General features: G+C 43.6%; 1 protein-coding gene across 2 annotated transcripts in view; it reads left to right on the forward strand.

The window, feature by feature from the left end:
* The window catches only part of EPHA5 (EPH receptor A5), an 89,906-nt gene extending 72,758 nt beyond the window's left edge, over positions 1-17,148 (forward strand). The window contains exons 12-15 of one of the 2 annotated variants that reach the window (XM_009072997.1): positions 95-244; positions 4,830-5,023; positions 7,952-8,107; positions 16,101-17,148. In XM_009072997.1, the coding sequence (XP_009071245.1) occupies positions 95-244; positions 4,830-5,023; positions 7,952-8,107; positions 16,101-16,206 (606 nt within the window). In that variant the 3' untranslated portion in view covers positions 16,207-17,148. The remainder of the gene's footprint in view (positions 1-94; positions 245-4,829; positions 5,024-7,951; positions 8,108-16,100) is intronic. The other variant, XM_009072998.1, reaches the window with a different exon arrangement.
* The last annotated feature ends 5,556 nt before the right edge of the window (positions 17,149-22,704 follow it).

A 22,704-nucleotide genomic window follows, 5' to 3' on the forward strand; every position in this document is an offset into this window, starting at 1 on the left:
ATCCCTTGGTGCTCTGAGGAGAGCTGTTTGGTCTTCTTTTGCATGTTCTCTGCAATCTGTGTTTTGGGTTTTCTTCCATTTCTTTTCCTTCTAGGGAGGGAAGATCCCCATCCGATGGACAGCACCTGAAGCGATTGCCTTCCGCAAATTCACATCGGCCAGCGACGTCTGGAGCTATGGCATTGTGATGTGGGAGGTGATGTCTTATGGCGAGAGGCCTTACTGGGAAATGACAAACCAAGATGTAAGCACGTGCGAGAGCTGCTGTGTGATGGGACTTTGAGGGTTCAGCATTCATTCTGCCATCAGAGAGGCAGAATGGGGACAAGAGGAGGAGAGCTGCTGGAAAAATGGCTCTGCTCCCCCATGCCAGACAGAAATGATCCTCCCGTTTGATGCTCCTTTTTTTTGCAGCAACCCAGAACAGGCTGTGCGCAGAGGGAATTGTGTCTGCACAGAGGCAAGCCTGCTTTCCCCAGCAGACCGCTGGAGCTTCACTAATGCTGTTAGAGCTGGAGCCTGTCCCTCCTCTGCTTAATAACAAAGACCTGCCAGGGGATAGATGCTGATAAACTGGCAGCATTTCAATTGTGTGTTCAAACCCCTGCTGCCATGTAAAGCAGAAACTCAAGAGAGTCATGGTAAGGGCTTTGTTTCCCTGCACAAAGGCTGGGTGATTTGATCTAGTGACAGCAGTCCACAGAGCTACGTCTTGGTTGTTCTTGCATTGCTGATCTTGAGAGAATAGTTTTGCTCCTGTTGTGAGCATCTTGTAAGCCTGTGCTAACACAAGCTTTCACGAGTCATTTGTACAGCATCCCTTCAAGTTGTGTCCCCTTACTCCTGGGTTCCAGTGCCCCCTTGAGCCTCTGACCTCCAGGCCACTCTCTGAAGCATCTCCAAACAGGGAGATGCCTGGGGACACTGTCTCCTGCCTTACTGCAGCTCTGATCCCAGCCTGTGTAAGGATCTTTTGATCCTGCTGCAGGGCTACATTCTACCCTGAGCTCACCATAAACATCTGTCCTTGTCTAAGGATAAAAAATACTTAAGCCTGGGGTTGCCAGATTTTCTAGGCCTCTCCTTCTTCTTCACATCTCTGAAAACCATGATGTGTGAAGGTCTCTGATGCCAACCAGGAATGAGGTCGGATTCACCATGAGGCATGCAGGGCAGCCGGATGCCAACCAGGAATGAGGTCAGATTCACCATGAGGCATGCAGGGCAGCCCTGCTGCCTGTGGAGATGCTACTGTCAGATGGGTTTCCACAATGGGTTTCCTCTGGTCACAACACTTGATGTTTCATCCTTTCTTCTTATTTGAGAAGCATCCCTATCCCCATGACTCTCTGACGAGCAAAGGCTCTGGCTGAGCTTTCTGTTTCTCTTGTGTTTTGTTTACGGGCCTGTGCCATCAGTGGATGTTACTACCTGTCATGCTGAGCTGCTCTCTTATCTCACTTCAAGTCCAGGCATGGAAACGAGCAGTACCTTTGAGACAGTCAGGCCATGCTTCTTGCCAGGGAGCAGAGCGTGTTGTTTGGCATGAATGCCCCACTGCTTCCGCATTGCTGAGGCTGTCACATTTGCAGGAAGTTCGGTAAAGCAGCATGTATCTACACAGGGATTTATCTCAATCAAATACAGACTTTCTTCCATAGTCTGTGCAGAGAATGCAGCAGTTGAGAGCCAAGCTTTTTCTCTCACACTAAGCACTGTAGCTATATTTAATGCTGATGCACTGGCACAGCACAGATGTTGTTCAGTAAATGCCAGGCTAAGGCTGAGGCTGGTGCCAGTAAAATAATGCTCCTTGGCCAGGGGAGTCCCTTGTCTGGTTCATAACACTAGGAACATCCACACTTTGCAGAACTGTTTGGAAAAGCCCAAATGCCCCTGTGCACTGTGGGGCACAGAGCGAATTTCACATTTTCCTGGTGTGACAGCAGAAAGCAGAGGGCTGGTAAAATGTTTATGAGCATCAGTTCCTGCTCAGGCTTTGCTCTTGTAGCCTCTATGTGTTACTTGTCTCTGCATATGTACAGGTGGCAAGTGCCTGGATGGTGGTGGCCTAGGAACTTAATTCAGTGCAGTGGCATGTTTCTCATGCAATTTATGCCTTCCTCCTTCATCTCCTGAAAGCCTTCTCTTCTTTGCTCCTCCACTTGTGTTGACAGAAGAGTCAGCGGTGTTGGATATAGCATTGGCTTTTGTGCAGAGAATCAAAAGGTCAAGTGAATTTTGGACTCCGTTGCACAAGAGTCTTCTAATTAAAGCACATCATTTGCAAGCACAGTTGACGATGAGCAAAATTATTCTCACTATGTTACAGATTGATTGCCTTAAAGGAGGTGCAGTGCCATAGAACAGATAGTGTTGTAATTGCAAAGGCTACAGACCACATTTAAAAGTCATGCTGGTTTTTGGATGCCCCTCTAAAAACATGTCTGGGCTTGACCACAAGATAAGGCTTTGATGCAGGAATTGCTGAGAGGAGTTTTGTGCCCTGTGTTGCACAGGTTGCTAAGCTAAATGATCACAGTGGTTGCTTTTTAGTATCCAGACCAGTGGATTTATGGAAACACAGAGGTAAAAGTGTTGCTTTGGTTTTCTGGAATAGACTATCCCAAATCATCCTCTCCCAAACATCCAGTTCAATCAACCCAATCCATAAGTGAGTAGGGCTTGTCCAGAAGACAAAGAGGGACAAAAATGCCTCCTTAGATGAAAATTTTAGCTTTTCAAGTCTTACAAAGTAGTACACACTGATGAATGGAACAGTGAATGTGCTATTTTCTTATTTTCTAAGCATTGTGGTGGCTACATGTGACTAGGTCTTTGTCATTTCATTCATTCGCTGCTCTTTCTTACTGCTAGATCCCCCCCAAGGCACCTTCAGATTCAAGAGTGTATTTCAACATCCTAGCTCCTTGCAGTATTTTGATACCATTTACATTGTATCACCAGGACAAATGACATCCTGTAAATTGAGTTAACACTATTGATTGTGATGTTACTGCCAGGAATATCAAACATGCATAACCCCATTGCAGATGTAGTTCAGATATTCTGAGCTGGTGCCAGATGGTCTGCTCCCTGTCTTGCTACTATTTTCTTTCTGCTACAGCTGGAGGACGATCTATTATTGTTATAAATACAGACATGGACAGAGCAAATAGCATTCTCATGGCTGGGCCATACTGAAGCTTTTTTAATAGGACAGCTGCAAATTTGGAATTAGGGACCAGCTGAAAAGCATGATGTGAAGAACAGATAGTGCAGATAGCATAGTGTGGTGGGGCTGGGTTTTGATTCTGGGAGCAACAGCCAGGCCATAGAAGAGATTGTCTTGCAAGCACAGGTTGGGTGGAGAGCTCTGCAACTGCTTCACCAACAGATGAAATCTTGAATGGGCAGAGAAGGACTGCACATGTTGTGGCCCAGATCTTCAGACGTGCTTACTACCCTTGGAGGAGTAAAGCCTCTCCTAACTGCTTCTCTACCACATGCATCCTTAGGGAGTTTGAGGTTCCCACTACTGCTGCTCAGCCAGCCTGGCTTATCCCTGGGACTCTTCCACTTGACAAAAATTCTGTAATGGCGGATAATTTAAAAGCAATTCTTGGGGTCCTTAATTTTGGATCCTTCTGAAATGCAGTGCGAGACTAATGCAGCTCTTCCTATACTGCTTGTGTAGGGACTATAGATCTAGAAAACAACTTCCATGCTAACCACAGAACATTCTTTTTAAACATGGAATGTTTTCAGATCATGAGACGGTGCCTAGAATGAATGGCATCTGAGGCAGTCCTTGAAATCCAACAGTGAAGAACTGTGGTTTTCCACATAGCAAATATCTGCTTCCAGCTCCATTTGGTCAAGGAGCCTTGGGAGTAGAGACCATGAAGATGGGCTACCAGGACTCTCTTGGCACGAACACAGACCCTTGTGGCTTGAAATGTGAGCTGTATTCTCCTGAAAATTGTAATGATTCAAAATGGGAACTGCTGGGCTTGGAACTCTGCTATAAATCTGCTCAAAACTGGGGAAAACAAGTTGCTTCTTCAATTCTGCCCTCATTTATTCATTTCTGCCTTTCAAGAGGGCAGGCAGCACATGTGCATACCACTTGTTTTAGAGATAAAACCATAGATGGTTTGTATTTGAAATCAGTGCAACAACTCCCCTGGTTTTAATTTACATACTCTTGGGCTGACATTTTAAATTCCTGGCAGAAATGTGGCCACACTAAGAAATGACTAGACTCAGACAGTATTGAATGATATATGAGATGGTTGTTCTGCCTCTGTCTTGAATCCATCCATCAATTAGCATTCAAAGTCTCTTTTGAAATACAGTCAGACTTTTATTACTGTAATACAAATTTGTGGTCTAGCACATGCCTTTTCATTTAAAAAGAGGCCAATGTCTGAATAAACAAAATCTCACTCCAAGAAGATGCCAGAAAGCCCTGAAGGATGCTTTTCGTGGACTTAGCATCGGCTCCAGGAGTTTCCTGGTATATAACCTGCAGACCACAACTGAGCTTTTGACAAGTGCAACCTGGCAATCTGACCTGCTGGTTGCAGCAGTGCCTTGACTTTCTAAATCCATTTTGCAGTGACCAAAAATTCAACCCCAGCTATTCAACCCCTCCCACAGAAAATATGAAAGATAGCAGGGTTTAAGTGGGTTTGCCTCTTGCATGCAGAGTTGGGGGGTGGCAGGATTTTATGTGAGCGTAAGTCTTCCCAAAGTTCTGTGTTTAAGTCAATTTGCATTTGGGAAAAAGGCATGAGGAAGAAAAGCCTTGTGTTTGTCTCCTGTAGGTGATTAAGGCTGTGGAGGAAGGTTATCGCCTGCCAAGTCCCATGGACTGTCCTGCTGCTCTCTACCAACTAATGCTCGACTGCTGGCAGAAAGATCGCAACAGCCGGCCCAAGTTTGACGAAATTGTCAGCATGTTGGACAAGCTCATCCGTAACCCAAGCAGCTTGAAGACATTGGTTAATGCATCGAGCAGGTACAAACTCAGGCCAGAACCATTTCTCAGAGCAAGATCCTTGTCTGAATACCCACTCCTGGGGTTGAATTCCCTCTGATTATTTTAGCCTGCATGCATCTGTGAGTGGATGTTCCTTCTGCTTCTTTATGTCCAGGGGAGTTTTCTCAACAACTTTTTCTGTTGCAATTGACAGCCAGGTGAGCAATTCACTTACTCTAAATGCGGTGCTGCTGCCCCAAGGAAAATTACTGTGGTCTGTCTTTCAGCAACAGGAATTTTGACAGTATTTATAGGTCTATGATAAAGCTACCTGTGCTCTACCCCAAGGTTAGAGAAAACAATGACTTGAGTATCTACATGAAGTAGGTAGTAAATGCTGCTCAAGTCATCTGCCTGTTGACTTTATCTTGGTAATACAAATGAAGAGCATTTCTTGGGGAAGCTCTTCAGATGTGCAAAGCTCACACATGTCCAGGTGCATCCTTCCACAACTATTCCCAGGTGTGCTAGGCACCACTACAAGTTGTGAGAGTTCTTGGTAATCACAACAGGATCTCTGTGGTTCCCAAAGTGCTGTACACAAACCCTTTGCTAAAACCGTGTTCAGTGAATAGAGCAGCCTGTTCACATTTAAACATGAATCTGAATAGCCACACAGTTACAAGTAAGGTAAACACAGTCAAGGAATAATGTTGCACTTGGGCAAAAAGAGATAAATATTTTTAGTGAGTTTTAGTATTGAGGTCTCCACCATACTGGAGTGTTGGGGAGGCTTACAAGTATTATTTCTGAGCCATCAGTGTTGTTAGTCACTCTGTCCCTTGCAAGGTCATGAAGGAATAATGACTATATGTATCATTATTGCTTCACTGATAGTAGTGAAGTTCCCCTCATTAACACTGGAAAAGGCCCTTCAGAAAACCTTATTCCCAGAGGAGATAAAAAAAGATATGTTGAAAAAAGATATGTTGCTTTACTTGAACAGGAATGAGGGAGGTAAGATGAGGTTAGACTGGTGGTGTGGACCAAAACAGATGTACTGTTGTGAGCTCATAGTCATTTGCCTCCACACCTACTGAGTGAGTCTTGCACAGTTGCATGTGGCCCATCTCACCTGTTGCAGCTGGACATCTCCATGGTGCCATGTCCCTGCGCATGGCGTTTTATGCACTGAAAGAGCAGAACCTGCAATCTCTGTTAATTTTTAAGTACAGGATAGATCTGATTCCTCAGGCTATTTTACATGCATCATTTACCATCTGAAGAAGAAATTATTCTTATTAGCAATTAGATGTAATGTCAGTGGCAGCAAACCTGCAGGAAAAGGTTTATGATAGCATAAAATGTGTGGTGTTTCTTTCTTATTTTCAATTCAGAACAGTTATTTTCCAGGCATATTATGCAGTGGTTCATGCACTTTTTTATGCCAAACTGTTATGGCAGAAAAGAAGAAAATAGGCAGCCAACCATTCCTTGAGCTGCTGATGTTTTATTCCATGAATGGGTCCATGCAATTCCAAACCTCTCCTTCTCAGAGCTGCTGTGGGTGGTTTTGATATGGATGGAGCACCTGAACAGCCAGGCTTTCAGGCTGTGTTTCTGTACTCATAGATTGCTGTGCCCAGATCATAGTATTTCCAAATGAATCATAATTTCAACATTGAACAGCTGTAAAGGATTTTCTTATACATGTAATGTGTTCTTTATGGAAATTCTCATTAATGCAAATAAGAGAGGAAGGCACTTTCTACATTACAGCATGTGCATATCAGTAGGTACCTCCTGACATTAGTGATGAAAATCCACTTCTCATTATGATTACTTAGGAGTTTTGAATTTCTCATGTGTATAAAATGTTATGGGAAGCCATTATGTTCTTGGTACTGCAAGTATTCACATTTTATTGGACCCTTCAGCATTGCTATTAAATAAACAAATAATACTAATGTGCTCATAAAATATATGAAGATTCCTGAAGTGCTATAATAATATAATATCTCATCTCTCCTTCCAGTTGAAAGTCTTTTAAGTGTAATACTCACCATCAGAGGCTGACCCAGAAAATGTTTTTTTTTTATCCTGTGAGTAATAATCTTTACACAAGGCTGATGTTAGCTGTGTGTCCCAGTTTACAAAGCAGAGAACAAATCTAGTTTCTTTCCTGGATGACCTTGGACTAGCCCTCTTTTCTCTCTTCACATAATTAGTAGGGTGGTGGACTTGTCCGCGGCACGGGTCGCTTGTGCCAGGTACTGTATTGGTGCTTCTGCCACAGTGAAGGGTTATTACTTGCCTGAATTGCTTCTTCCGTGTGTGGCATAACTGAGCAGGTAGCAATTGCCATGGTGAGGTTTAGAGTGAGGGTTGTAGGAGCAGGAGTCTACCTCTGGTTTCAGGGCTGGAGTGTGTTTGGAGCATTGCTGCTCTCTGCAGGGCTCGCTGGATGCTGTCCACATCCGAAATCCCCAGATGACTCTGCAGGAGCAGCCCCTGAAGTGTTAACAGCATCCTACCATTGATGGCTGCTGCCGGGAAATGTAATTTGGGTTTCAGCTTCCAGGCTCTGGGCTGTCTTAAGTTAATTATGAGCTTTAAAGGTGGAGGAAGAAAACAGAGCAGGAGGAGTGAAACTGAAGACTTCGAAGTAAGAGTGACTGGGGGAGCCTGTTGCGGCCAAGAGGTAACAGGGATGGATGCTAGTCCTCTTTCTCTTTCAGCTTGTCATGAGGACTAGAAATGGCAGGAACTAACTCAAAAGCAGGTGAAGTTACAGATGAAGTGATCACACATGCATATCAAGCCTGCTGGGAGGATGTAGGCTGCAGCAATCATTGAAAGTGAAACAGAAAAATCAACTTTACCCTATAAAAATGCAAGCAACTTGAGTCATGTTGGGTACATATTGATACTGATTCTGTTTGCTTCTTTGTTCTTGCTTGTCTTTAGAGTATCAAATCTGTTGGTAGAGCACAGTCCAGTTGGGAGTGGTGCCTACAGGTCGGTGGGTGAGTGGCTGGAAGCCATCAAAATGGGCCGATACACAGAGATCTTCATGGAGAATGGATACAGTTCAATGGATGCAGTGGCTCAGGTGACCCTAGAGTGAGTAGTGCCTGGATCATTTTCACCTCATTTGCTGGAATTGTGGGAGGAGGGGGGGAAAGACAAATGATTCAAAAATATGCAGGGATGAGGCTGCAGAAAGAGAAAACATTACCCTTTGTTTGCAGTCAGCAGTTTCCCTTGTAGCATCTCTATTGATGTGTTATCGTCAATCATCAAACGCAGGCAAGACTAGAACTTACAGTCGCTACATTGGCAGCCAGTACTCTGGCTCCTTTACTCACAGAAATTCATGCTTGAGTTGGAGTAATTGCCAGGCTGTCCTCTCGACATAATAGCAGTTAATTATTTGGGGTTGCCAACAAATAAAAGCCCCACCCTACTAGTAAATTTACAGGTGCTAGAGTCCCTGCTGAGACATACCAGCTTCACACCAGATTAGCTGGTTTCACGGTTGATCTGGATGTAACCAAGTGGACAGTCAAGCCCAGTAAGGCGTGGAAATAGTATTCAGCATTAACAGAAATAGATACAGCCGATGCCAACAGAAGAGCATCAACAAACCGACAGCTCTAGGCTGAGACTCTTACTTCTGAATGTGCCCTTGGTTTTTGCACGTGGGTATAACTGCATTTGGGGTAACAGCACTCAAATGACTTTGTAAATGCCTTGGGGCTGCTAATTTCTTATGCTCCAGCTTTAATTGCCTGCCTTGCTTGTGAAATTACATCAGTAATTTCTTCGTGCTACCTGCCACTTTCTCAAACTCACCTCAAAGCCTGCCTTTCTAGCTCTGTTAATTTCAGCTCAGCTTACTGCAGGCATTAGGACAGAATGGGAAAAGTTATGCTGTGCTGCTTTGGAAAAGGTTGTGTCTCCTCTGACCACATGCAGACTGCCAGTGCACATACAGAATTGGTGCCAAGGATTTAGAATAAGGCAAGAAAAATCCCCACAGCCCCCCAGAACTGCAGCATTTCTCGTGTCTGCCACAGGGCTTGTTTTGGAGCTCTCCATACAGCATAGGAGGTCCTTTGCATGTGATGCAGGTCAGTAACATTTCCGTGGAGCTCAGTTTTGCATTACAAACATGGAGGGAGTGCAGGAGCACATCTGCTCTCACTCAGATTTTATTTGCTCCACTCACATCATCAATATTTGCCCCTTACACCTGAACTCATCCAGTCTTTCTTCAGGCATTCACATGAAAACCCTGAGCTCGGGATGAAATCCTCCCCAGCAACTGTCTGGGAAGTCAGGGTGCATGGATTTCTACCTAAATCCTTTTTTGAGTTCCTGAGACTCTTACATGTTGTTTCCCAGCCTAGTCCTGCAATTAGGTGCCATGTTACTTTGGCTTTTGAGAACTCTGGTAGTCTACAAACACTGACCAAGAAAGAGGACCATCTCCACAACGGTCAGAGTCCACACAGCAGAAATACATAGCTGGAGGCTGAGTGGAAGAAGAGAGATAGGATTTAAGAGAAAAGGAAAACATTGGAGCATTTCCCTTTAGAGTCCCACTTCAATCTTAAACGCAGAGCAAGTTTTGGTAGAAAATGTAGATTGTCTAAAATATATCACAGACTTGTTCCTGTTTGGCTGAAATTAGTCATATCAAAGATTCATGTAACTTTCAACAGTCTTAGCATCCCGTGCTGCTGACAAAACTATTCCTAACCTCCCAATTTCTCGAGTGCAACATTTCAGATTATAAAATTATCTCCTTAATTTGACTTTAAAATGTAACTATTTCCCTATGTTTACTCTTTGGTATTCCAGAAATTTTAAAAATATCCCCAAAAATCTTTTCAGGCTAACCAAAAAGTGCTTCAAAACAGTTTTTCTGATTGGCAGTGAACCAAGAAAACCATTATGTGGTTCTAGCCAGGAAGTCATGTTGGTTTAAAAGTCTTTAAATAAGATTATACCTGCGAGAGATGCTCTGACCCTCACCAGCTGCAAAGCACCTCTAAGGCCCTCACCAGGTCCCCTCACCAGGTCCCAGTATGTTCTCTGTAGCACGAACTTCATGCTACTGGCCCCAGTGGAAACAACACGTCTGAGCTGCTCAGCTTCAGCTTTCTTCTGGGCTTTTGCAGCAGCAGAGCAGTGCAAGGGAGCTCATGCCTGGGAGTGAGGGAACTTCTGGGTTTTGTTTGTTAGAGTTTTTTGAAACTGAAAGGAGACATTTCATGGATCCAGCTTGCATTTCAGTTGAAACTGAAAAAAGATTGAAACTAATTCCAGGTTTTTAGTTATCCATGCCAGCAAATACATTCACCCCCTGCCCTAGCTGCCTGTGGGCAGAGATGCTTGCTTGGTTCTTGAACAGCTAAGCCCACACACCTTTGCTTTGGAGTGGTGGCTTAGCAAGAAGGCTAGACCCCAGTCAGCTCTATTTTTGGAAATACTCTTGAAGATTAATTAAAAAGCCAACTAGCCATCCAAATCAAAGCTTCTCTCGTCCCTCTCAGATATAGTGAAAAAAGACAAAAGACCAGATTCTCAGCTGTTAAAAAAAGAGTAACCATCATAGTGGCTTAAGAGGAGAAGTGTCAGTATTGAAGACCTCAGCCACATGCTCAGACTGATGTAAACTGGCAGATTGCCCTTAAAAAACAAAGTAAGAAAGAAAAACGGCTCCTGGTGGACTCAGCTGAGACTCTCATGGGTTCTCCAGAAAATAAACACCAGAATAAGCAAAGTTCTTTAAAGGTTGATATATTGGGGAGTTTGGTTTTCTGGAGGTTTTCTTTTTTTTTCTCCCTGTAAAAGGGAACAACAAAACATTTTGTACTCTGCAAAGGAGAATTCAGGTTAAATGTTCCTTGTCATTTTTAATAGAGGCAACTGTTCTGTATATTCCAGAGCTGGGACTTGGGGGGATCGGGTGAAAAGATGATCTGATAATCTGAAAGTAGCTTGTTTTCCCCAAATGACATCAGTAAAACAATCTTTACAATTTAACAGGTTGCCTTTGCCAAATTCAAACTGTGTAGGAGACAGATGTAGAAATTAGATGGAGAGAGGAGGACTGGATAATTGCTGCTAGAAAAAAGCAGTAAAAAAACAAACCATATGATGAATGTAAAGAATTCCTAAAATCTACTGAAAAAAATTACTATTGCTGTAGTAGGGGTTGGCCAGAACACTGGCAGGACTGGTGACTGTGGATGCCCAGCTTGCGGCTTCTTTACAGGACCTGTTTGAGATAGTAGATGTTCAACATTTTTTTCAAATCCTCCCTCCCTTGGTATGCAAAGCAAAATCCTGATTGCCACCCTGATTCTTTCAAACTGATGGCCTGATGCCTTTGTTCCAGAAAAGAGTAGTACTAGTGACAAATTTCTGAAAGCAAAAGATTCAAAAGCTAAAACCGATGAATATCGCCCCAAGTCCTAAGCTCTGCCTGCTTAAGCAAAGACCTGAAAATGTATGTGTTCAAACAAAGAGTGATTTCTACATATAGCTCTAATTCTTACAAAGGGATGAATCACCTTGTGAAAAGTGGAGCCTCACCCTCCACCCCCTCTTTCCAACTGGATATCAGACTTGAAGGGAACCTTTCCAGTGGACCAGACCTGCTCTTTAAACTTGTGGACCACCTAGTGACTTTGAGTGTGTCTGGAGCTCTTTCAATCCACTGCAAGAATAACTTTACCAGGACAATACTCAAGAATAGATAGATCCATGACATGAGTTTCAGTCTGACCTTTGACTGGACCAATTACTAACCATGTGGACTACATATTTTCACCTTTTGAAAGATCTGTACTCACTGAATCTCAGGACACCCTGTTGTTTGTTATTAGATGAAGAGCTCTGAATATTTGTAATAATATGTGCTGTGTTGCTTTGCATTGTATATATTTTTTCCTTCTAAAATAAAATAAATTATTTATTTAAAGTTATACTGGATGAAGAACATTTAAGAGTTCACCTGCTCTAGATGTTTATTCATAATGTGAAATCTCAGTCCTGAGATTGTGATGCTGTGTCTGCTTCTAAGCAAACAAATTCTCATCTCGTAATCAAGTAAAACGGGAGTAATGAATAAGAGCAGATGAACTCTTAAAACACATTTTTTTAAAGTCCTCATTTCATGCAAAAGTCCCTAGCAAGAGGATTCCTCTCTTTAGCATCTTCTGAAGGTCTTTGAGTTTCTTCTTGTTTCCTCTCATTCAAACTGACAATTAACTAACTCCATGAGTAGTCCCAGTCTACACGGGCAATTGTAGTTACACCACGTGCAGAAGAGTGGTGAAATCTGGCCTGGATGGGAGATGAAATGCAAAACATCTGTGGTAGGTTGACAGTTGCCTGCCATGGAGATCTTTCAGGAACCTGGCCCTTTTGCTTGCATGACTAACTGGCTGGTGACGGGGGGTGTATTTTGTGTGGCAATCCAGTCCTAGTCTACACTGTGTTTGGCAAACTGGTCCATGGTGTATAAATAGTTCTGTTTGTAAATAAAATGTTTTAAATATATTTCTTACAACATGGAGACTGTGAATTCAACCCTTGCAAATGGAGCATACTGCAGGGAAGGGGATACTGTGTTGTCACTGGCATGTTGCAGCTGGGCTTCCATGCAAGGCAGCAGTAAGAAGGCAGCATGCTGTATACAGGTTGTTTGGGATGAGCCAACACCAATTCTCCCATTTATTTCCTTGGCTTTTTGGTCAACTTAAGTCAGCCTTTTAGTACCATGTTGACAAGTGATTCCAATTCCTGCCTGCTTCTATTTTCAGCCCTTTGTGAATGAAAGAAGTGAAGAGGTGAGACTTCTCCCTAAAATAAGAGTTGTCTTATGGCTGGAGAGATCAAGTATTTTGAAGCAGGGAGACCCCAGAGCACATAGGTGCAAGTATCTCTGCTGCAGCAGCATATATAAAACCCAACACCAGGAGTTGGGTCACTTCCACAGCAAGGTGCAGCCTGGATCCTGATGGCAAGTGTTTGCCCCAGGTTCTTAGCTGTGCCTTTTCTTGCACGGAATGCACATTTTTATTGCAAGCCCCAGTAGATACTCACACACATCTCCTCTGCAGAGCTGAGCCCAGTGAAAATACCACTTGGCTGCCGTAACATGACCCAGGCAGCTCTGGGCTGGAGCTTGAGAACAGTTGTTTTGCAGCTTTTTGGCACAGAAGTCGTTGGGGCATTTTGTTCCCCAAACCAGCTGGTTTGCACACCCAATTCTGTTTAAAATTGGCTTCTGCCTTACACTGCTTTAAGTCCTTCAGCACTGGATGCACGGGAGCATGCAATGTGCTGTAAGTCATGCTTGCAAAATGGGAATTAAAGCTCCTGCATTCTCTAGGCAGTTTTTGGAAAGTTTTGTTGTCTTTGCTATGCGTGAGGTGGCTTTTGAATAAAGCTGCTGGGTTTATACTAGGTGAACATCTGGCTGAGGAGCTGTTGTCTTCTGGTTTGTCTTCGCAGAGGTGAAAGACCCCATGGTAGTGTTTTTCCTCTCTCTGAGGAGTCCCCATGCTTTTGGCTGGTGGCTTCACATTTGAGAGGATTTGGTATTCGAAAAAATAGACTGGATCCCCTGGTGAGCAGCTAATGGTTTGAAACCAGAAACTCTTTTTTCTTCTTTCTCTCTTGTAAATCAATGAGGCACTCCTCAAGGATATTGAGTTAAGGGGATACTATAAAGGGGAAAAAGAAAGGCTGTGTAGTGAGTAGGGGGTTGTTTTATTAGACTGTTGGGGCTGCGTGTGAAATGCCAAGAAGTACATGCCTTTCTCAAAGTTTCAGGCTGGGTTTTTTGGGCATAACATGCAAGAGTATCAGAAGTTCTACATCTGTGAAATACCTGGTACTGGATTTTCAAAAGAGCTCAGCTTGCACTTTAGATACCTGAAAAAACAAGCTGAATTTTCAAAAAGTGCCAGCAGAGCAACACTCATCAGGGGGAAGATGGATGTTGGCTCTTTTAAAAATCAGGTCCTATACTGTGTTGGGTTTTGGGCGGTTTTTATTTTTTGATCTTTGGTGTGAACTTCCAACTGTGCTGTGTACATAAAATAAATTGCATGTAACAATAGCATTACTTCATTTTCCTTCATTATTAAGATGACTTGCTGTACTAGTTTCACAATTCAGTGGAGGAAGAAATGAAAGTATGTCCCCCTGAGAAGGTAGACACCTTTTTCAGGTGCTGCAGCCTTTTCTCTGCCAAGTAAGGAGCACTGCTGATGTGTCTCATTGACCTCCTTTGCTCCATGTCCCTTACACTGTGATTTCCCCCATGCATCACAGAGACACATTGCCCAAAAAGGGTACAATAATGAACTGATGTGTTTAGCCTGGAGCAAAAAATCTGGTATTTTCCAAATCAAAAGGCTGAAAACACGACAGTCCTTTGAGAACAACAGATCTAGCTTTTGGCTTCAACTAGTTTATGTGTTAATGTACTAGCCTTCACTCAGGATTGCTTTTTATTCAAAGCAATGTTCATCTCTGTAATTTTTGGTCAAGGATGGTTGGTTGTACTTGCACAGGAGTCTCTGTCCAGAATGTGAAGTTGCTGAGAGAGGTACACCTCCATGGGTAGCTCACACATTGTGTGAAAATGTTTTGGTGGTCATTGCACATGTTCACCTGCAGTCCAGCACACAGCCATGCTGTGAACTCTAGGCCAGGTTTGCAATATGTCTCAGGTGATGGTTGGGCTCCCAGATGTTACTGGTGATCCCCAGCCTTTGGTGGTTTCCAAAAGCACCTATGTTTTCAAGGAGGTCACATCTCACTGGCTTTCAGTGGTGAGCTTTCTCCTAAAATATTTGCACACAGGGTGTCAGCAGCTCTGGGATTCATGAGTGAGAGTCATGGTGAGAATATAAGGCCCTACTTTGAACCATCCTTTATTCAGTCCAGCCTGGAGGTAGAACGTGAGGGGCTGGTATTTCTCTAGTCGATGTCTTCAGACTAAACACCACATCTCCTTTAAGTCAAACTGCTTCTCTAACAGTTTCTGTGTCTTGTGTTGGAAACACAGATGCAAATGTCTTGATGTTTCTTCCGTGCTTTTATTCCTACAATTTCTTTGTTAACACTTTTCCACCTAGTAAGAAATCTATACAATTATACTCTGCCATAACCAGTGGCCTTACCTGGCTTTAGATGTGTCATTGAGTCTGATCACCCAAGATCCTGCTGTAGTATCTCCAGGAGATGATTTGTCCCACTCCTGTCTTTGGATGGGATAAATTGTCCCCTGGAGATGCCTCTTTCATGCCATCCATATGAATCTTGGTGATTACCTTTATCTATACAAATTTTAGAGGCCTGAGTTTATGAGGAAACAATCTTTCTTCCTGATCCTGTATTTCACATAAACTACCTTATTTCACAGCTTTCCCATAATGGCAGCCCAGTAGGCAGACTCAACACAAATGCCTTTGGCTTATAGAATTCACCCCAAAAAAACCCCAAACAAATAAATGTGGTTTTATGGGAAGATTTACAAAGACCCAGAAGGGAGCTGCATTGCCAATTCCTATTGACTTTAAGGGGTCATCAGGGTGGTGGCCATGCTCAAAGGCTTTTGCCGTTTGTTTCTTTGGCTTTCCCTCATCCGAAGAGAAAGGAAGCATGGATTGAACTCACTCCTCACTGCTCATATCCAAGATCAAATACCAGCCTCTCCCAAGAGAAGAGGAAACTGCAACACAGGCTTTCTTACATGGCGTTTCTCTTGGAAATAGGACTTTTCATGCCTAGCAGAATCCTTGGCCAAAGATGATGCTGACACTTTGCTGTCTGGCCTTTCTCCTTGGCCAGTGAGGTTCAAATCTTGTTCAAATCATGTCACCCCTCTGAGATGCTGTCAGACATAAGTTTTGTTGTCTTTTTTTTTTTAATGGGTAGAATAAAACTTGCCAATTAAACTTGGCTTCAGGAGCTGCCAATGGTAAGAGGTAGGCGCTGGCAGCACCATCAGCGCATGTGGCGCGTGATGTGCGTGGCGGCGTGTGCCTGAGAGCTCCATGGAACCAACGTCTGCTTTCTCCCACAGGGATTTGAGACGTCTGGGAGTGACACTTGTTGGTCACCAGAAGAAGATAATGAACAGCCTTCAAGAGATGAAGGTCCAGTTGGTGAATGGGATGGTGCCGTTGTAACTCGGTTTTAAAGTTGCTTCCTCAAGTGGGTCGGTCCTGCACTTTGTACACTAGCCCTGAGATTTATTTTGACTAAAAAAAAACCAAGAAAAGATAAAAAGGGAAATTCAGTGGTTTCTGCAACTGAAGGACATTGACCTCTGTAGCAGCGTTTCTAAAGCAGTGTTTGACTAAAGTTTTCCGTTTCTTCCTGTTTGTGTCCTCATTTTCAATGTAAGATGCATGGAACATGGAAAAGAATCTGCTGTACATGAGGTTAACCAGTCTCTTAAACTTCAGCGGTGATGACAACAAGCCTTCCCACAATGTGTTGTCTGTACATGGGAGGTATATATATGTGTATCACCTCTATATACTGAATTACAGCAACACATGGTAGTACTTCCAAGGACTGACTTGAGCAGAGGATTTTTGTAGCCATTCATGGGCTCCAAATAGCTCCAGTTTGCTGAAGTTTAACTTCAAGTTTTACTTGTCTACAGAAGTGTATTGAAGAGCAATATGATTAGATTATTTCTCAATAGATATTTTGTTTTGTAAATTTAAAGAAAAGAAAAAAATGCTGTTACACAGCATTAAGTTATAGAGACTAGCTTATAAACATGTTGCTTGCTCCATGGCAAATACAATACAGGGTGTATATTTTTTTTTTCCTTCCTCTGTGTTACCAAGTTCTTTTTGCTTGCTCTTCGGGGAGGATAATACACGATGAAGATGTATATACTGTACAGTTTGCTACGCATCAGGTACAAGATTGGGGCTCTTTTTTGGTTTGTTCCTTTTTCCCCTCTGTTTCACTTTGATTTGTCTCCCTTTTGTGTTATCCTTGTGCTTTGTATTTTTGCTGCTGTTTGGTTTGAGCAACATATAAAGCCTTCAGGAGTTTTGATTCTGTATATGAGGTAGAAGGAATATGCTTAAATAAAAGATGTTGCCCCCCTCTTCCTTTCCACATCCAGAAGAAGAAAAGTAAAACATCTGGTTCTTGGTGGCCTCCAGCGACAACATGGCATCAATTTTCCTGTGTCCTGGCCAAAGATAGCATGGAATTGCCTCTGCACCAGCATTTTAGCCCAGTAGCTGTCACCTAGTGCACCCATCACCTCTGTCCTGGAAGCTCAGAAAAAAAAAACATGAAGTGGTTTTAGATGGAACTAAGGAATTTTGCTGTTCCTCTTCTCCTGATGGGGAGAAAGTGGGTTAAATCCTGGGGTGTAGTGTGGAAATGAGCCTGTGGTCACCTAGCATGGGGTTTTTGTAGTATTTCTCCCACAGTGGTGGTGTTATTTTTGGAACTGCGCTGTCCCAGGTTGTCTCTCTGGACATTTTTGGTTTGGCTGTGGCCACTTTGAGGCAGAACACAGAGGGAAGGGAATAACAGAGCAGCCCAACATGGTCACAACAGTCGCAACCTGAGGGTAAGGAAATCCCATCCGTCTGGGGCTAGCATGGCTCAGGTCAGCACTTGCTTGTAGCTGGGGTTCAGTGTGTCCATTAAAGTCCACAGCTGCTATTTTCAGAGGGACCTGAGGGCAACCCGTTCCCCTGGGAATCACACCAAGAAACAGTTTAGGGCTGTCCTTCTCCTTTTATTGTAGATAGGATTAATCAGCACAGTTAATTTGGTATTCATAGGTTGGGCTTTTATTTTGTGAAGGGTTTGTAAAGATAATTTTGAATAGCTCAATGGATGGCAAGTGTTTGCTGTTTCTGTAGATGCATTGCTTCCCCAGAGGTTGAGTAGCATCTTGTGGCATCCTTCCTTGGCAGTAACATTGACATACTGAGTTGTTGTGGCTCCCTTCATCCCCAGTGCTGCAGAGCCAAGCCCAAGGAGCTCATCCACTTCTGAAAGGAAGGCTGTGTCCTTCATGTCTTGCAGAAGCAGATGTTGCAAGCCACCTTCAGCTGTTTCATAGTATTTCTTCATTTCCCTCAAGCTTTTGGATGCAATTTGATACAAACAGGTTTTTTTAAAAAAGGGAAAGAACTCCTTTTTTTAAAAAAAAAAGAGAGGGATTAGTGTTTCTTTTCCAGCAGCAGGGCTTTGCTTGCTTTCAGAAGGGCTTCCTCAGGCAATATTTGCCTGTTCTGAAATGGTCTCCTCCTCTGCAAGCTAGTGCTGAATTCCTCAGGAAACAGGAGAAATAGGAGGGAGAGGAGCCACAGTGAGGTCTGACAAATCTTGATGGTATGATTTCTCATCCTGTTGTTTCATTCTGGCAGCCCCAGGACCACAAAAGAGGAGGGAGGTATCAAGACGTAACCATTTCAGCACAGAAAAGAGATTTGTCATATAATAAATAAGATGATTAGAGCCGTCAGCAGAACAGTCTTGGGGTTATTTGTGCCTTCCTGTCTGCAACACTTGGGAAAATAACCCGTAGGAAGACAGAAACAACTCGTTTCATGGGGAGGAATCATTTGTTTGCCTGCACCCATTGGTGGCACGGAGATGCTATTAGCGAATACGCAGCACTTTATGCCCATCGTCTCCACTTGTTTCTTACCTGTTGGCTCTGCAGAAGGAGTTGGAGTTTGTCTTTTTTCCTGGGCTTTTAACAGCAAAACCCCCTTTGCATCATTTGTGGGGTTTTAAAGGTGTATGCAATATGGCTGGGATACATACCAGGTGCTGGAGTCACCTTCAAAATGATGAACCGGTGGAAAGCAAAACTGTTCTGAAGGCAGAGTGCATTTGTAAATAGGCACCTCTTCTCACTTCCTCCAATAAATAAATAAATAACTTTTTCTATTTATTTCAAGAGCTGTTCTTGCTACAGATCTCTATATAATAGACTTTGTCTCAGAGCTAAAAATATAACAAAATGGAGTTTTCATGAGTAGGGTCCAAAAGTTACAGCTTCTATGTCCACGAGCAAATTCCAGAGACAATGAAGGTTTTCGGTTCCCATCCAAGAACTGCAGATATTCCAAATGTTGGGCATGATCATATGTTTTGGAGTGCAGCACAACAAGATAACAGTAACATTTTGCTGGTTATGCTCTTGGAAAGGGTTGTAGGTGGATTTCCTGCCTATGGTAAATCCAAGCGCTTTGCTTTTCCAGTGCACTGCTGCTGTGACTGAGCCAATGAACACCTTTTTTCCAACATGTTTTGTTGATCATTGCAAAGAAGGTATTTCAAAGGATCCAGGAGGTGAAAAGGCTCTTTTTGATACAGTATTTCATTTTGGGAAAAGGAAGTGTCCCCAAGCATGGCTTGTGTAGACTGACACCCTTTCATTGTGTAGCTACTACTTGGAAAAACTACCTGAGCATAAAAATGGAAGACTGATTTAAAAGGGAAAAAAAGGGTTTAAAATTTTATTTATTCCTCTTATATGTTAATGGCAAGAGCAACAAAAAGTGAAGGTCATTTTTTTTTGTCTGTTCAGTGTTGAATATAATGTAGAAAGTCCCAGTGGTCAAGAAATTGTGACTCCTTCAGTGATCAAGAAATTGTGACTCCTTGGACTACAGTGGACTTGAAATTAGTTGTTAAGGCATATGTAAAATACATGAGTAGCAGTCTTAAGATTAACACTTAGTTTCCAATCCTTTATCGTAATTCCTTAGGGCAGATAGGGCAGGACTTGTTGCATCCAGCACTGCCAGAGCCGCAGCATCCGTCTCAGCTCCTTACATTGGTGTTTTAACTCGTAGGAGACTGTAGCATTGCTGTATTTGTTCCTCCCCTCTTCACCCTCCTTGGATGCTTCCTGTGCATTTGTTTGTGTACATGTTTTTGGGGTTTTTTTTGTAGTATAAGATACAAAATTTTCTATTTTTTCATAAAAATAAAAGCCTTTGACTAACAGCAACATCCAGTTGTGGATCACACGCACGCGTGCCCCCTTGGCTTTCCATGAACCATCAGGATTTCCCCCCTTGGAAAATAAATCAATTCTCTTTATTTTTTCTCTCCTAAACACAGACTTGGTGCTAATCATGTGGGCCCTGGGGGAGAGAGGAGCCTTTGGGACAAGGGAGATGTGTATACCCACATGAATGCATCCTACCTTGTTACAGGCTGTTCCCTCTTTCCTCTGTTTTGGAGGGAAAATGTGCTTTTTAAAAAAAGTGGGGCAAAGCACCTGCTAAACCAAGCAAGCCCAAGCAGGCCCTGGCCACAACATTGCCCCATCCCTCAGAAACACCAATTTTTGTGATTTTTCTTTTTCTTTCCCAAAATCTGGTTTCCTCAGAATTTTCTGCAGGATGGGACCCCAGCAGACTCATGGCCAGCTGGAGCACCCACCACCACATGCCCAACCCCATGGATCTGGGGACAACCACATGCTGCAAAGGGGCATAGGCCAGCCTTAAAGAGAGGTGAGAAAAAAACATAGGTGGGAAAGGCCGAGGGGCAAGGGGAAAAGATCAGCCTGGGAAAGGTCTAACAGAAGCGGTGGTGGGCAGCCACAATCTTCTGGTTCCTGTGAGATGACAGCTGCTAGAGGACAAAGGGAAGAGCTGTGGATGACGGTACTGCTTCTCCTGACATGATGGGAAGCCATGGCAGATTATGGGTGGTGGTAAACTCATACCATGGCCAGAAATGGTATGGTAGGCTGGGACAGAGGAGGAATGCTCTCTTACGTGCTAAAGGGAGCACAAGGTCAATTGGGTTAGCAAACTGAGGTTGTCAGCAACTCAGATAAAATCTCTCTGGATTGATGTGCCAGTCCCCATTCAGTGTTTTCTTATTCAGCCTGAGGTTGTCTGCTGCTAGACCTCTGTGGTGACAGAGGCTGGAAGGGATCAGAGGGGGTCTGAGGACAGAGACAGTGTTAACTTGCCCCATGTAGGCAGTATCCTTGGTAGCTTCGTGGAGGCAGAGAGCCTGCTAAGGGGAAAATACAAAAAAAATAGAGAAACTTCTTTTAAAAAGCTGAAAAAGAAATAGCTTTGCAGGTGATGAGGGGGCATCAGACAGCTGAGGCTGAGCTCTTGGGGAAAATGGGAAGGTTCACCACCTCTAGAAGTTTCCATGTGAAATGAATGAAGGCAAGAGAAATCTTGAGGAACAGGTGTATTTTACAAGGTCTCCCTAATTACAGCTGTTAAAGAAATAGGGATGGTGCCCTCATGAAGACACATCCATGACAGCAGCTGCCTCCTCTCCCTGTTCCTCAGACAGCGGAAGAACTACAATGCAAATGGACAACACTTACTACCAGTAAAGATGAGAGCTGGCTGCAAACTGCTTCCACAACACCCCATTTTAAGAGAATTAAGGAATTAGGCAATTTTCTTGGGCCTTTGTGCTCAGCTTTGTTTGGGACCAGCTCTTATACAAATCTCCAATCAATGCTTGCCGATTATTTTCCACTGCTGGGCTCAGTGTGAGAAGAGGCGCTTTCAGTCAGTGGGCACCAGCTAATAAATTTACCAACACAGACCAGTAAGGTACCTAACCTGCAAAGTGGGTCCTTAAGCATGTGCTTGACTTATTTTTTGGGTGACTCTTCTGCACAGCTTCTGTCCAGTCCCTACAATTAATGCGCAGCTGCAGATCCAGTCACAAACACCAACTCTTGTGGATGTTTTACAGGCTGTGAACAGGGTAATATTTCTGCATCGCTCTTGTATTCAGTAAAGCTGAAACAAACTGCAAATCAAGATGACCCCAGTGGCAGCATCGTTGCAGGACAGCAAAAGAGGAACTGTCTTATTTTTCCTATCTGGTAACCTCAAAATGGGGCTCAGGGGGCTCTGAACCTCCCCCTCCTCTGCCAGCCTAGAAGGGTTGAAGCCTGTAATGCCAGAATCCCCAGAGGATCCTGTGGCCCCAGGGCAGGAGCAGTGGGGAGGCTGCTCCCCATCACCCCATGAAGCTGAGCTGCCATGCAGAAAGCAATGCAAGATTTATGAAGCTGTGGGGAGAAAGAGCAAGGGACTCTTCATGTATTTTTCATGGGCTGAACTGTATAAATAGCATGCAATGCATAAACTGTGACTGGATACTTCCACAAAAAAAAAGGGACCAGTGAGCAAAAGAGATGAGAGAATGAGATAGATTTATTCAAGTCAACAGGGCCTGTTGAAAGTCACCCTCAAGTGCATTAAGAAGCAGCCAAAACAGCAGAACCTGATCCCAGGGTGATTCATCTTTGCCAACATGAGGAGGGAAATGGACCTGGAGGGCTGGAGAAGGGCACTCATCATACCTGCTTGGTGAAATGGATAGGTGGGAGGAGAGAAACCACCTCATCCGCAATGCCTCGGATGTGGTGTGGGACTCTGGGAAGTGCTAGGACAAACTATTGCGCCAGTGGCCAGGTCAGTGTAGAAAGTGAGTGACACTGAGGCACACAGAAACAGCTCAGAATGAGATAAGACAGGAAAAAGAGACACTGGAAAACTCAGTACAGGGATGAGTGCTGCAAAGGTGGCATTCCCTGTGGCAGTTCCCTCAGCGGCTGCACATGAGCTTCCAAGTGTGCAATTTTAATAATGCATCTGCTGCCTGAGCTGACATGAAGACAGGTATCA

This window comes from Acanthisitta chloris, unplaced genomic scaffold (assembly GCF_000695815.1).
Source record: "Acanthisitta chloris isolate BGI_N310 unplaced genomic scaffold, ASM69581v1 scaffold7024, whole genome shotgun sequence".
In the NCBI taxonomy this organism is placed as follows: domain Eukaryota; kingdom Metazoa; phylum Chordata; class Aves; order Passeriformes; family Acanthisittidae; genus Acanthisitta; species Acanthisitta chloris.